The 15,957-nt window shown below is 39.2% G+C and overlaps 1 protein-coding gene across 1 annotated transcript; it reads left to right on the top strand.

Moving 5' to 3' along the window:
- Nucleotides 1–226: 226 nt before the first annotated feature.
- SPIN4 (spindlin family member 4) lies at nt 227–4,686 on the top strand. Its single transcript, XM_086388782.1, has one exon. It carries the CDS (start codon nt 953–955, stop codon nt 1,700–1,702), a length of 750 nt encoding a protein of 249 aa, XP_086244908.1. The 5' UTR covers nt 227–952; the 3' UTR covers nt 1,703–4,686.
- Nucleotides 4,687–15,957: the final 11,271 nt, after the last annotated feature.

Raw genomic sequence — 15,957 nt, 5'->3', positions numbered from 1 at the left:
AAGGAGATTTTGGATCAAGATGGTGGACTGTACAACAGCATTTACTTATCCTAAAAAAAAAAAAAAATTGTATGGACAAACTCTGTGTGTATGTTGAATATTATTTTTAAAAAAAGCTTTGTGAGGAATTCCTGGAAGATAGAAAGCAGATGGAGAGGCTGTGGAGGAGGGTAGTGGGTGACAGACGGCCAGAGAGTAGGAGGAGGGGAGCCAGACAGTCTGGCTTGGGTTTGAGGGAAGCAGTCGGGGAGCGCGTGAGGAAATGAAGGAGAGCCTGAGACTATGTGGACGAAAGCAGTGTGCGCACTAACCCGCCCTGCTGCTGCTGTTGCTGCTGCTGGCTGAGCGGAAGGCGGAATGGCGGGGGCGGGGGCGGGGCCGAGGCTGAGGCTCTGGCGGGCTCGGAGGGGTCGGGTTCCCGAAGCGGCAAAAACCCTGGCGCCAGAGTTAGGCCGAGCAGAGAAACATTGCTAAACCGAGGCCGCGCGGACTTCTCAAAGAACCGCCGCCACCGGCGACTTTGGCGCTGCTGCCGTCCTCTTATCTCTTTCCCGTCCTCTCCTCCGTCGCCGTTCTGCATCCATCGCACCATCGATAACAGCTAAGTGGTCAATTCTGGGGACTTAGGGTTGGGAGTCGGGGCGGGCTCAAGGCGCGGACAACACACGCAAGCCCGCCATCTCCAGCGGCAACCGCCACTGCTTGCAGATACCTCTCCGGAGCGGGAGGGAACACTGTCAAGAGGCCCCCTCTGTTCTAGTGCCCAGAGTTAGAGCGTTTCTGCCAAGCCTTAGTGAGAGTCTTGCCTTTCGGGAAAGGAGGAGAACGGACAGGACAGGATCTGTCTTTTTTGGGAGATCACGAAAGAAAGATCTCATACTGGATAGCGTTGACTTTTTGTTAGTTTAATCTAGCAAGTGTCAACGTTGCCGAGCCTCCTTAAACCCTAGCCATGTCGCCCCCAACAGTGCCTCCAATGGGCGTAGATGGCGTGTCCGCATACCTGATGAAGAAAAGGCACACCCACAGGAAGCAGCGGCGCAAGCCCACTTTCCTCACCCGTAGAAACATAGTTGGCTGCCGCATTCAACACGGCTGGAAGGAAGGCAACGAGCCTGTGGAGCAGTGGAAAGGCACCGTGCTTGAGCAGGTTTCCGTGAAGCCCACTCTCTACATCATCAAATATGATGGCAAGGATAGTGTGTATGGGCTAGAACTGCACCGAGATAAGAGAGTTTTAGCGCTAGAGATCCTTCCTGAGAGAGTGCCAACTCCTCGCATTGATTCGCGCCTGGCAGATTCCCTGATTGGCAAGGCAGTAGGTCATGTGTTTGAGGGTGAGCACGGTACGAAAGATGAATGGAAGGGCATGGTCCTGGCACGAGCTCCTGTGATGGACACTTGGTTTTACATCACCTATGAGAAAGATCCAGTCCTTTATATGTACACACTGCTGGATGACTACAAAGATGGTGACCTGCGCATCATTCCAGATTCCAACTACTATTTCCCTGCAGCAGAACGGGAGCCTGGAGAAGTTGTCGACAGCCTTGTGGGCAAGCAGGTGGAGCACGCCAAAGATGATGGGTCCAAGAGAACCGGCATTTTCATCCACCAAGTTGTGGCCAAGCCATCTGTCTACTTCATTAAGTTTGATGATGATATTCACATTTATGTCTATGGTTTGGTGAAAACACCCTAAAGATTCGTTATACTATTGCAGAAGTTGTGGAATGATTAAATGTAAAATATGTTGTGTGAACTTTTGAGAACAGTTTTGGTGTCAGAGGTTAAAGAAGTTATTAATTACTGTGCACCAAATTTACATTGACTAGTTCCACAATTTTGCCCCAAGTATACTTTGGTACTTTTTATATTACCTTGTTCTCTAATAAAATTTTTAAATAGGATGTTAATAGAAAATTGAAAAATTCATACAATTTCAACAATGGAAAACTAGATAAAGAAAAATAAATGGTGTATACACACTATATCTTCCCCTCTTCCATTCTTTGCCTTACCTTTTTTTTTTTCTCCCCAGGTAACAAATGTTAAGAACATAATGTATATCCTTCCATGTTTTCTCCATTTGCCTAAAGGAAATTTGTTGTCCTTTCTACAGAAACAGCAAGCCACATTATTTCTCTGTAATTGCTTTTCTCACTTGATATATTCTTCTGGTCAGTAACTACAGATATCTCTCGATCTCTCCCATGCCTCTGTCTCTTTTCCATCTCCCCCTGGAATGTATTTCTGTATATGGTATAAGATAGAGGTCCAACTATGCATTGTACTTATATTGAATGCTGAATTGTACCATCACATTGTTAAATGAATCACTCATTTCCCCTTTCCTTCTATTTCTCCTTGTCTTCCTTCTTTCTAACAGCTGCATACACAGTACATACTTATTTACCAATATGATACAATTTATGTACCATTACATTTTTGATGGTCTTTTAAGTTATTTTCTTTTTTTTCCATCATAGCACTGCTACAATACATACTGAGGCTTTTATTTCTATAGAGTAGCTTCCCAGAAATGGGACTGCTAGGTAGGTGTATATTTAATTTTAAGAGTTACTACAAAATTGCCATCCCAAATCAAAGTGATCATTTTCCAGCATCTCCTACAGCAGCACACTTTGGTATTTGCAAACCTGAATGGTGAAAAATTACATAGTATTGTCCCTTTAATTGACAAACTCAATGAGTTTTTTGTTTTTGTCTTTTACTATTTGGACTTTTTGTGATTGCTAATTCTTATCTTTTGCTCATTTTCTATCAAATAGTTGATCTTTTCCTTATAAATCTGTAGTAATTCTAAATATGTTTTCTATGTTGTGCTTATTAGTCAGTTGTAGCCCACATGTGTTATGGTTTTCTCCATTCTATCATTAATATTGACTTTATTGATATCTTCTCTTTTTTACTGTATAGTTTTTTTTTTTGTTTTTGTTTTTTAATTTAGATTCCTATCTCCTTTTAAGCTTTTGGGTTTCTTGTCTTTTTCAGCTGAATGCTCCCACCCCTAGTCATACAAATGTTTACCTACATTATTTCCGCATTAAAGCCCCCTCGGCGTGTCACTAATAACTATGTGATGCATCAGGAATTTATTTTTGTGTATGGCATAAGATAGACGTTCAACTACACATTTTGTTCACATTGTATACTTGGTTATGCTATCACATTTATTAAATAAATCACCCATTTTCCAGTTTCTGAGCCAGTATCACATTATTTTAATTGTACTAGCTTGACTTGGTCAAGCTATCACATTATTTTAATTGTATCACATTATTTTAATTGTAATAGCTTGACTTGGTAAAGCAAGTCCCCTGTCACTAGTTGTTTTTTTTTTTCCTTTATGTAATTTGTCCTAGACATTCATTCTTTGACATGAAATTTGTCAGCATTCTTTCCACTTTTAAAAAAGTGTGATGTCCTAGAATTGTATTATATTTCTGCATTTCTATTAGAGGATGATTTTAATAGTAATATTAATTGTAAATACTTGAGAATTTCCGTACATCATTAAAATTTTTTGGTTGTGTTTTTGTAATGTTCTTCGTATAGGTTCATTACATCTGATTAAATTTATCTCTAAATATTTTTACAGTTTTTTGTCACATTTTGAAATGTATCTTTTCCTCCTCATTTGTATTTTTGGCAATATATACAAACTAGAGTTATTTTCCTTCTATTTTCATCTTATAAAATCCTCTGAATTATACGGGGTCTTTTAAATAGAATATTTGGGACTTTTTAGATATACAATCATCTCACCTGCAAATAAAGATCATTTTATTTCTTACAATGTTTATATTAATCATTATTACATTATCTGGATTCTCCAAAAAATGTTGAATAATGATTATGACAGACATGCCTGTCTGGTTCTTAATTTTCATGGATTTGTCTTTAGTATTCTCTATTAATATGACATTTACTGTTGGTTATTGGTAAATAGTCATTAACCATTAACATGTTTAGGGAATTTCATCTCTTCCTGTTTCACTTAGCATTATTACTAAAAGTGGCTCCTGAAGTTTATCAAATATCTTTTCAGTGTCTATTGATAAAATAGTATGATTTTTTTCCTTTAATTTGTTGGCATAATGAATTAGAGTGGTAGGTATTTGATATTGAACCAAATTTGTGTATCTGGAATAAATCCCACTTGGTCATGGTGTAATAATCATCTGATATATTGCTGGATATTATTAACTAATATTTTATTTAGTATTATTGTATTTACATTTCAAAGTGAAATTGTATTTTACAAGTTTTGTTGTTAAAATTGTGCTAGCTTTAAAAAATGAAATTACAAGTTTTCAACCATTTTACTGTGTCCTGGAGTAGTTTAAATAGCATTAGAATTATTTGTTCTTTAAAAACTAGCTAGTAATGAGCTATAAAAACAGTCTAATCCTGGTGACAATTTCAGTGGTAGATCTTTAATCCACTTTTTTATCTCTTCAATGATAATTGGTTTATTCAAGCTTTCTGTTATAAAAGAATGTATATTCCTCTGTGAAATACAAAATTTAAAGTTTTCTCTATTACAGGCTTCTTGCTTGTATTATTCAGATGCTTTATGTCTTTGTGTGCTGTATATGCATATATCTTAGATATGTTCAATTTTGAAAACATTGTAATAAAGCCATCTCTGACTGTTTTAAATTCTCTTTGAATTTTATTTTGAAAAATGAAAACATAGTATGGAAAGTATGAAAGACATAAGAAACATCTATTTACCTTCACTTAGAATTAGCAAATGTCAACATTTGGCATATTTGCAAAATATAAAGTTTCCTTCCTCTGCAGAGAGAGACACTATCATGAATTTAGTGTGAATCTTGCTTATGTTTTATTTTTTATTGAAAATATACCATAGTTGAAAATATACCATAGTTGATAATAGTATTGATTTCTGTATTTAAAAGAAAAATTCAACATGAACAGTAAACTTTAAATCATGTGAAATTTCTTTTAATTTTTGTTGTAGGGATCTCCTTTTGTTTCCAATTGGGAAATGGATTGCAACTGCAAAAATAACAGTAACACTGACCTTAGAATGCAAGTTTCTCTTCTAGGTACTTTTGCCACTCCTGATATCCAGGCTTGGCCCTAGCCACAGCACTGGCAGTTGACTAAAAAAGACAAAATTTCACCTCTCAAGGACATTTTATCTTGACTGTAGTGAGGCAGCTATCCACCACCCACCACTGACCTCAAGATTAGAAATAGACCTTATATTTTTCCATGATAATATTGGCGTTATCCTACTTTCTGACACTCAGAATTAGGGCTGCCCCCAATCCTGGAACTGTTTTAAGAGTTTGGGACATAGCAGTGGACAAAACAAAAAGCTTCCTTTAACACATGGTCTTTTATCTTTCAAGTAACCTTCAGACAAATAACAAGATGTAAGGTGAGTACAAAACACTACAAAACAACATAAAAAGAGTGTGATAAATTTCATTAAAGGGTTAGATGAGTGAATATGTACTAAGTGACAAACTATATAGTTTGTCTTCAGACTACAACAAAAAATACAAATATATATACATATATATATTTAGATATATAATGTTGTTTCCTAGTCCCTGATCTCTCACTTGGCCCCAAGTTCTGAACCAAACATTACATTATTCCATGATGACGATGGACTTTTAACATATAGTAAGAGAGTGAGGCTCAGCCTTGGCCTAGAACCTGGAAACAGAGCAGTGAACAGTCTGAACAAAATCATTGTTATTTTAAAGGGAGATAGAAGGCAGCCATGACCACCTTTATACCCCTAACCCTTAAGACTTATATTGTCTCATCATGATTTGGAAATATCCCACAACTTTTTAGTCAGATCAAATTTTCACTCTGGGTCTAACTCTGTTTTAGAAGTTAAATATACAGCAGTGAGCAAAATATGGAACTACATCTTAGTGGGAGGAAGATAGGAAAAAAAAATCAATGTAGAATTCTGTGTTCACCATCTATGTATTTATCCCCTAATTTTCTGGCCTCCTCAACTAGAACTAAATTTCAGATTATTTTATGATAAAACTGATATCATACCTGCTTGCTTTGAGTCAGAGGGAGGCTCAACCGTGACCAGACAGTGAATAAAAACTCTATTCTCTTGAAACTTACATACATTCTATTGGGAAGAGACAGACTGGCATTCCCTTCTTCTTGGACCAACAGTCTAGAATCAGGTCTTTTATTCTTCCTTGTTGATAGCAGAGTTCTCTCAAATTCTGACACTAAATCAGAGGCAGGACCACAAAATAGTTATGACAGGTATAGAGGAGGGAAATAGCCAGAAAAAAAATCCTTCCTTCAATAGTGCTTTTAGTTTTCATCCTCCTGAGAGGAGACATTCCCCCAACACACCTTATACATACATCAGATTGTGATGATGGGTTTGAAAAAAAGTAAAGCAGAGTAAGTAAAGAAACAGAGTAGGGTCTTGGGCATACTATTCTATATATATGGATAGGAATCCTCTCAGAAGAGACAAGATTTGAGTAAACACCTCAATAAATTGAGGGGGCTTCACAGGTAGTGCTAGTGGTAAAGAACCTGGCTGCCAATGCAGGTACACATAAGAGACGTGGGTTCAATCCTTGGGTTGGGAAGATCCACTGGAGAAAGACATGGCAATCCACTCCAGTATTCTTGCCTGGAGAATCCCATGGACAGAGGAGTCTGACAGGCAGTAGTCCATTGGGTCGCAAAGAGTCAGACATGACCAAAGCAAATAAGCAGGCACACACGCTGAATAAAGTGAAGAAGCAAATCACATTGCTGGTGCCTTGAGATGTAATGTGCCTGGAGGTTTGAGAAAGCAGCCTAGTGTGGCCAGATTGGAAGTGAACAAGGAGGAGAATGGGAGGAGATGAGATCAGAGAGTTTGTCAGGGGCCAGATCCGTACAATCTTATCAGTTCAGTTCAGTTCAGTTCAGTTGTTAGTCATGTCTGACTCATTGCAACCCCATGAACTGCAATACACCAGGTCTCCCTGTCCATCACAACTCCTGGAGTCCACTCAAACTCATGTCCATTGAGTCAGTGATTCCATCCAACTATCTCATCCTCTGTCGTTCCCTTCTCCTCCCACCTTCAGTCTTTACCAACATAAGTGTCTTTTCAAATGAGTCAGTTCTTCGCATCAGGTGGCCAAAGTATCGTAGTTTCACCTTCAGCATCAGTTCTTCCAATGAATATTCAGGACTGATTTCCTATAGGATGGACTGGTTGGATCTCCTTGAGAAGGAACTCTCAAGAGTCTTCTCCAACACCACAATTCACCATCATTTTTTGGCACTCAGTTTTCTTTATAGTCCAACTCTTACATCCATACATGACTACTGGAAAAACCATAGCCTTGACTAGACGGACCTTTTGTTGGCAAAGTAATGTATCTGCTTTTTAATATGCTATCTAGGTTGGTCATAACTTTCCTTCCAAGGAGTAAGTGTCTTTTAATTTTATGGCTGCAATCACCATCTGCAGTGATTTTGGAGGCCAAAAAAAAAAAAAAAAAAAATACAGTCAGCCACTGTTTCTACAATTTCCCCATCTATTTCCCATGAAGTGATGGGACTGGATGCCATGATCTTAGTTTTCTGAATGTTGAGCTTTAAGCCAACTTTTTCACTCTCCTCTTTCACTTTCATCAAGAGGCTCTTCAGTTCTTTTTCACTTTCTGCCATAAGGGTGGTGTCATCTGCATATCTGAGTTTACTGATATTTCTCCTGGCAATCTTGATTCCAGCTTGTGCTTCATCCAGTCCAACGTTTCTCATGATGTACTCTGCATATAATTTAATAAGCAGGGTGACAATATACAGCCTTGACATACTTCTTTCCCTATTTGGAACCAGTCTGTTGTTCCATGTCCAGTTCTAACTGTTGCTTCCTGACCTGCATACAGATTTCTCAGGAGGCAGGTCAGGTGGTCTGGTATTCCCATCTCTTTCAGAATTTTCCACAGTTTGTGTTGATCCACACAGTCAAAGGCTTTGGCATAGTCAGTAAAGCAGAAGTAGATCTTTTTCTGGAACTCTTGCTTTTTCATTGATCCAATAGATGTTGGCAATTTGATCTCTGGTTCCTCTGCCCTTTCTAAAACCAGCTTGAACATCTGGAAGTTCACAGTTCACATACTGCTGAAACCTGGCTTGGAGAATTTTGAGCATTACTTTACTAGCATGTGAGATGAGTGCAATTGTGTGGTAGTTTGAACATTCTTTGGCATTGCCTTTCTTTGGGATTGGAATGAAAATTGACCTTTTCCAGTCCTGTGGCCACTGCTGAGTCTTCCAATTTTGCTGGCATATTGAGTGTAGCACATTCATAGCATCATGCTTTAAGATTTGAAATAGCTCAACTGGAATTCCGTCACCTCCACCAGCTTTGTGTGTAGTGATGTTTCTTAAAGCCCACTTACAATATTATGGACCACAGTAAAGAATTTGGATTTTAATCCGAACAAGATAGGAGGTCATACATTTTGGCAAAAATATGACAATTTTCTTTGTTTCACTCATTAAATGATCTGACTTAAAATACCTCCTTCATCATCAAACAAAATTCTGTCTGTTTGGTCTTCTTTGCCCCTTTGGTCTATGAGCTTTTTTTCCTCTTTACCATCCCTGGAAAACTCATCATCTCTAATATATTCATTCCCTTATTCTGCCAGCTTGCTAACTCAGAATCTTGGTTTTCTTCAGATAAGGGTATTGAAGAGAGATTAAGTTAAAATGAGCATTCAATCTTTCATACCTCTGGAATTCCATCAGATAATCTTGAATGGTGTGGTGAAAATGTTGGAGACTGGGACAAAAGATTCTAGATGAGTGGTCACAATAGCAATTCAGACAGAAATTTGTAAGCTAATAATTTTTAGAAATGAATATTAAGGAGCATTTTGAGGAGGAGTCAATATTGTGGTTGATTATATAAGGAAATACCTCTAGGCTAATTATTTATCTGTTGAGATTAAAAAGTTAAGGTGTGGGATGGGCAATATTTTCAGAGTGTGAATATAAAAGGAAAGAACACAAAACTGAAGGATAAACTAGTAAATGTAGGTACAAAAGATCTTCTTTTTCTTCTCTTTTAGTCTGTATCTGAACAGGCTCAAAACACATGAATGAGATGTAAAATGTCACTATTGTCTGTTGTTTGGACAAAATCTTTTTTTTTTTATAAGATAGAAATAATTTATCAATAAATTTCTGATTATTTTACTGAACTAATGCGTTCTGTTTCTGGACTTACTCATGACTGCTTAAACTATATTCAAGGATTTTGTAAATGAACAGAATTCATGTTTTCTTTCCTTCACATATTTTCTATACCTATCCTTCATTCCTTCATTAAGCATTCATAACATAAAGAATATAAGCTCATTTTTAAAGACACTTAAATAATCCCCAAAGAAAACTATATGCACATGTGCTTTTGATAAGTCAGGCTTTCTGCTGTAGTTATTTTTTATTAGTACTTGTTTACATCTTTCCTTCATTCACAGAATGAAGAAAAATGTGCTAGATATTTTTCTAGAGGCTATGTTGAAATACCATGATGAGTAACACAAGGTCTTCTATTCTTCAGGTAGCCTTCATACCAATAAGATGAGTATGAAACTCTATAAAGCAACATAAAAGGAATGTGATAAATATTATTAAAAAGTTATAGGTGTGCACATGTTCCATATGAATTCAGATGTATTAGTTTGATATTTTTTGCTGACCATGATGGCTACTCCATTTCTTCTGAAGGATTCCTGCCTGCAGTAGTAGATATAATGGTCGTCTGAGTTAAATTCACCCATTCCAGTCCATTTTAGTTTGCTGATTCCTAGAATGTCGATGTTCACTCTTGCCATCACTTGTTTGACCACTACCAATTTGCCTTGATTCATGGACCTGACATTCCAGGTTCCTACGCAATATTGCTCTTTACAGCATTGGACCTTGCTTCTATCACCAGTCACATCCACAAGTGGGTATTGTTTTTGCTTTGGCTCCATCCCTTCATTCTTTCTGGAGTTATTTCTCCACTGATCTCCAGTAGCATATTGGGCACCTACTGACCTGGGGAGTTCCTCTTTCAGTATCCTTTTGCCTTTTCATACTGATCATGGGGTTCTCAAGGCAAGAATACTGAAGTGGTTTGCCATTCCCTTCACCAGTGAACCACATTCTGTCAGACCTCTCCACCATGACCCGTCTGTCTTGGGTGGCCCCATGGGTATGGCTTAGTTTCATTGAGTTAGACAAGGCTGTGGTCCTAGTGTGATTAGATTGACTAGTTTTCTGTGATTATGGTTTCAGTGTGTCTGCCCCCTGATGCCCTCTTGCAACACCTACCATCTTACTTGGGTTTCTCTTATCTTGGACGTGGTGTATCTCTTCATGGCTGCTCCAGCAAAGCGCAGCCGCTGCTCCTTACCTTGGATGAGGGGTATCTCCTCACCGCCACCCCTCCTGACCTTGAATGTGGAGTAGCTCCTCTAGGCCCTCCTGCGCCCACACAGCCACCACTCCTTGGAGGTGGGGTTGCTCCTCCTAGCCGCTGCCCCTGGCCTTGGACGTGGGGTAGCTCCTCTCGGCCATTCCTGCGCGGTCGCAGCCTGGCACTCTCGGCCTCTGCCCCTAACCTCGGACGTGGGGTAACTCCTATTGGCCGGTCCTCTTGGGCATGGGGTCCTCCCGGCTTCTACCCTGACTTGGGACGTGGGGTAGCCGCCAGCGCTAAATGTACTGGTCGCAGCCACCGGTTCTCACCTGGAATGGGTGAATTTAACTCAGATGACAATTATATCTACTACTGCAGGCAAAAATCCCCCAGAAGAAATGGAGTAGCCATCATGGTCAAAAAAGAGTTCGAAATGCAGTACTTGGATGCAATCTCAAAAACGACAGAATGATCTCTGCTTGTTTCCAAGGCAAACCATTCAATATCACAGTAATCCAAGTATATGCCCCAACCAGATATGCTGAAGAAGCTGAAGTTGAACGGTTCTATGAAGACCTCCAAGACCTTTTAGAACTAACACCCAAAAAAGATGTCCTTTTCATTATAGGGGACTGGAATGCAAAAGTAGGAAGTCAAGAAACACCTGGAGTAACAGGCAAATTTGGCCTTGGAATACGGAATGAAGCAGGGAAAGACTAATAGAGTTTTGCCAAGAAAATGCACTGGTCATAGCAAACACCCTCTTCCAACAACACAAGAGAAGACTCTACACATAGACATAACCAGATGGTCAACACCGAAATCAACTGATTATATTCTTTGCAGCCAAAGATGGAGAAGCTCTATACAGTCAGCAAAAACAAGACCAGGAGCTGACTGTGACTCAGATCATGAACTCCTTATTTCCAAATTCAGACTTAAATTGAAGAAAGTAGGGAAAACCACTAGACCATTCAGATATGACCTAAATCAAATCCCTTATGATTATGCAGTGGAAGTGAGAAATAGATTTAAGGGCCTAGATCTGATAGATAGAGTGCCTGATGAACTATGGCCAGAGGTTCGTGACATTGTACAGGAGACAGGGATCAAGACCATCCCCATGGAAAAGAAATGGAAAAAAGCAAAATGGCTGTCTGGGGAGGCCTTACAAATTGCTGTGAAAAGAAGAGAAGCGAAAAGCAAAGGAGAAAAAAAAAAAGATATAAGCGTCTGAATGCAGAGTTCCAAAGAATAGCAAGAAGAGATAAGAAAGCCTTCTTCAGTGATCAATGCAAAGAAATAGAGGAAAATAACAGAATGGGAAAGACTAGAGATCTCTGCAAGAAAATTAGAGATACCAAGGGAACATTTCATGCAAAGATGGGCTAGATAAAGGACAGAAATGGTATGGGCCTAACAGAAGCAGAAGGTATTAAGAAGAGGTGGCAAGAATACACAGAAGAACTATACAAAAAAGATCTTCACGATGCAGATAATCACGATGGTGTGATCACTGATCTAGAGCCAGACATACTGGAATGTGAAGTCTAGTGGGCCTTAGAAAGCATCACTACGAACAAAGCTAGTGGAGGTGATGGAATTCCAGTTGAACTATTTCAAATCCTGAAAGATGATGCTGTGACAGTGCTGCACTCAATATACCAGCAAATTTGGAAAACTCAGCAGTGGCCACAGGACTGGAAAAAGTCAGTTTTTATTCCAATCCCAAAGAAAGGCAATGCCAAAGAATGTTCAAACTACTGCACAATTGCACTCATCCCACACGCTAATAAAGTAATGCTCAAAATTCTCCAAGCCAGGCTTTAGCAATACGTGAACCGTGAACATCCAGTTGTTCTAGCTGGTTTTAGAAAAGGCACAGGAACCAGAGACCAAATTGCCAACATCTGCTGGATCATCGAAAAAGCAAGAGAGTTCCAGAAAAGCATCTATTTCTGCTTTATTGATTATGCCAAAGCCTTTGTGTGGATCACAATAAACTGTGGAAAATTTTGAAAGAGATGGGAATACCAGACCACCTGACCTGCCTCTTGAGAAATCTGTATGCAGGTCAGGAAGCAACAGTTAGAACTGGACATGGAACAGCAGACTGGTTCCAAATAAGAAAAGGAGTATGTCAAGGCTGTATATTGTCACCCTGCTTATTTAACTTATATGCAGAGTACATAATGAGAAATTCTGGGCTGGAAGAAGCACAAGCTGGAATCAAGATTGCCAGGAGAAATATCAATAACCTCAGATATGCAGATGACACCACCCTTATGACAGAAAGTTAAGAGGAACTCAAAAGCCTCTTGATGAAGGTGAAAAAGGAGAGTGAAAAAGTTGGCTTAAAATTCAACATTCAGAAAACGAAGATCATGGCATCCTGTCCCATCACTTCATGGGAAATAGATGGGGAAACAGTGGAAACAGTGTCAGACTTTATTTTTTGGGGCTCCAAAATCACTGCAGATGGTGACTGCAGCCATAAAATTAAAAGACGCTTACTCCTTGGAAGGAAAGTTATGACCAACCTAGATAGCATATTGAGAAGCAGAGACATTACTTTGCCAACAAAGGTCCATCTAGTCAAGGCTATGGTTTTTCCTGTGGTCTTGTATGGATGTGAGAGTTGGACTGTTAAGAAGGCTGAGCACCGAAGAATTGATGCTTTTGAACTGTGGTGTTGGAGAAGACTCTTGAGAGTCCCTTGGACTGCAAGGAGATCCAACCAGTCCATTCTGAAGGAGATCAGCCTTGGGATTTCTTTGGAAGGAATGATGCTAAAGCTGAAACTCCAGTACTTTGGCCACCTCATGTGAAGAGTTGACTCATTGGAAAAGACTCTGATGCTAGGAGGGATTGGGGGCAGGAGGAGAAGGGGATGACAGAGGATGAGATGGTTGGATGGCATCACTGACTTGATGGATGTGAGTCTGAGTGAACTCCGGGAGTTGGTGATGGACAATGAGGCCTCGTGTACTGTGATTCATGGGGTCGCAAAGAGTCGGACATGACTGAGAGACTGAACTGAACTGAACTGAGTGTGATATCAGGGTTCTCCAGACAAACAAAACCAATAATATTAATTAATTCATTCATTTTAGGAATTATCTTGTGATTCTGGAGACCAAGAAGTCCTATGACTTCTTTCTTGGTTGTAAAAGGTTTAGATGCAACAACTTATCCTTCATGTTTGAAGGGATAACTTGATTTGACCCCTAGAAATTTCAGTGAGTTAGAAGACCCTTGAATTTTAGTTGGATTTATTTTTCACCCTGTAATATGCAAAAGCCTAACACTAATGAATCTAAAAAAGTTGTGACTTCTTGATCACTAGGCCCAGTCAACATAATGTCATCAATGAAATGGATTAGTGTGATATTTTGCAGAAGGAAAAGATTAACAATGTACCTGTGAACAAAATTATGACATAGGGATGGAGAGTTGTTATTTCTGGCCTTGCCAGTTGAAAGTGAACTACTTCTGGAGGACTATATGAGCAATAATGGAGAAAAATATCATTTATTAGAACAATAGCTCTATACAAACTATCAAGCATTATGTTAACTTGTTCAGTGAAACCATATCTTGTACAACCAGCTTCATTTGGAGTCACCACCTGCTTAAGCCTATGACAATCTGCTAATATTCTTCAAGATCTGTCTTTTGCACAGGTCAAAGAGGAGAGTTGAATGGGCATGCATTGGGAATCACTACTCCTGTATATATCAAATCCTTGATAGTGGCACTAATTTTTGCAATCCTAAGAATGCAGTATTCCTTTTAATTTACTAGTTCCTGGCATATAACCCAGTAATTCCACTGCTGGGCATACACACCAAGGAAACCAGAATTGAAAGAAACACATGTACCCCAATGTTCACCACAGCACTCTTTATAATAGCCAGGACATGGAAGCAACCTGGATGTCCATTGGCAGACGAATGGATAAGAAAGCTGTTGTACATATACACAATGGAGTATTACTCAGCCATTAAAAAGAATACATTTGAATCAGTTCTAATGAGGTGGATGAAACCGGAGCCTATTATACAGAGTGAAGTAAGTCAGAAAGAAAAACACCAATACAGTATACTAACGCATATATATGGAATTTAGAAAAATGGTAACAATAACCCTATATGCGAGACAGCAAAATATGCAAGACAGATGTATAGAAAAGTCTTTTGGACTCTGTGGGAGAAGGCCAGGGTGGGATGATTTGAGAGAATAGCATTGAAACATGTATATTATCATATCTGAAATAGATCGCCAGTCCAGGTTCAATGCATGAGACAGGGTGCTCAGGGCTGGTGCACGGGGATGACCCAGAGGGATGGGATGGGAAGGGAGGTGGGAAGGGTGTTCAGGATGGGGAGCACATGTACACCCATGGCTGATTCATGTCAATGTATGGCAAAACTACTACAATATTGTAAAGTAATTAGGCTCCAATTAAAATAAATAAATTTAAAAAATAAAATAAATAAATTAAAAATTAAAAAAAATTTTTGCTAGTTTCTGGGTAGAGGCAATTCTAATGGCTTCCACTTAGTCTTTCCTACCTTTAGGATTAGGGTTAGGGCTCTAGTTAACCTTTGGCAGTTGCATGTCACAACTTGGCCACTAATACCACTATCCAATTATTAATACTTCAGTCATGTTTATGTTTTTCAATTGGGTGGCTATGGTTCCCAATACAAGGTCTGGCCTATAGAGAAAAATCACAAAACTCTTCAAGGATGTTGGGGCTGCCTTCATAGATGTAGTTCCAAGTATCAGAGAAAGGTATGCCCTCTGGCCTCTCATTGTGTGAGTAGGTTTTAAATGACAAATCCACTGTAACATTCCAATCTCCCCCTGCCTCTGAATTCCTTCCTCTACATTAAACCACTGATTATTTCCAGTTTAATCACAGTGGCCTGTCCCTTGGTGCATGTTTCAACCAGCTAACCAACTGTTAAACTCTTTTCTAATCCCCCCAAACTTCAATATTAAATGTAGGATCTCTGCTTACTGAGCCCATATCAATAAATTTGCCTTGATCCAATTTTACTTTTCTTCCACCATTATACTATACCTATAGTATCCACTTTCAAATATATACCCCAAAGGATTTCTGCTTAAATAAGTCAGAAAATTCAATTGGTTATCTTAGAATGTTATTTCCTCATGGGTCAAAATTTGCACCTTATCTTCAGGAGCCTGCTAGCACTTGAGTCTAGTTGTAAGTCTAGAAGCAAAAGGGGGTGATGAAGGTGAATCCTGAGGAAAGTCAGCATTGTCTTGCATGGCAGCTATCTCAAAGGAGGCCATTGTCGTTTCCTCTGACTGTGTGTGCATAGTTGCTCAGTCATGTTTGACTCTTTGCCACCCCATGGACTATAGCCTGCAAGGCTCCTCTTTCCATGGGGATTCTCCAGGCAAGAATACTGGAGTGGGTTGCTATGACCTTCTCCAGGTATCTTCCCAAC

The sequence above is a fragment of the Bos grunniens genome, chromosome X (genome assembly GCF_055505025.1).
Source record: "Bos grunniens cultivar Pamir isolate PY7600 chromosome X, Bosgru_T2T1.0, whole genome shotgun sequence".
NCBI classification, from domain to species: domain Eukaryota; kingdom Metazoa; phylum Chordata; class Mammalia; order Artiodactyla; family Bovidae; genus Bos; species Bos grunniens.
This window is presented reverse-complemented; position numbering and strand designations above follow the sequence as displayed.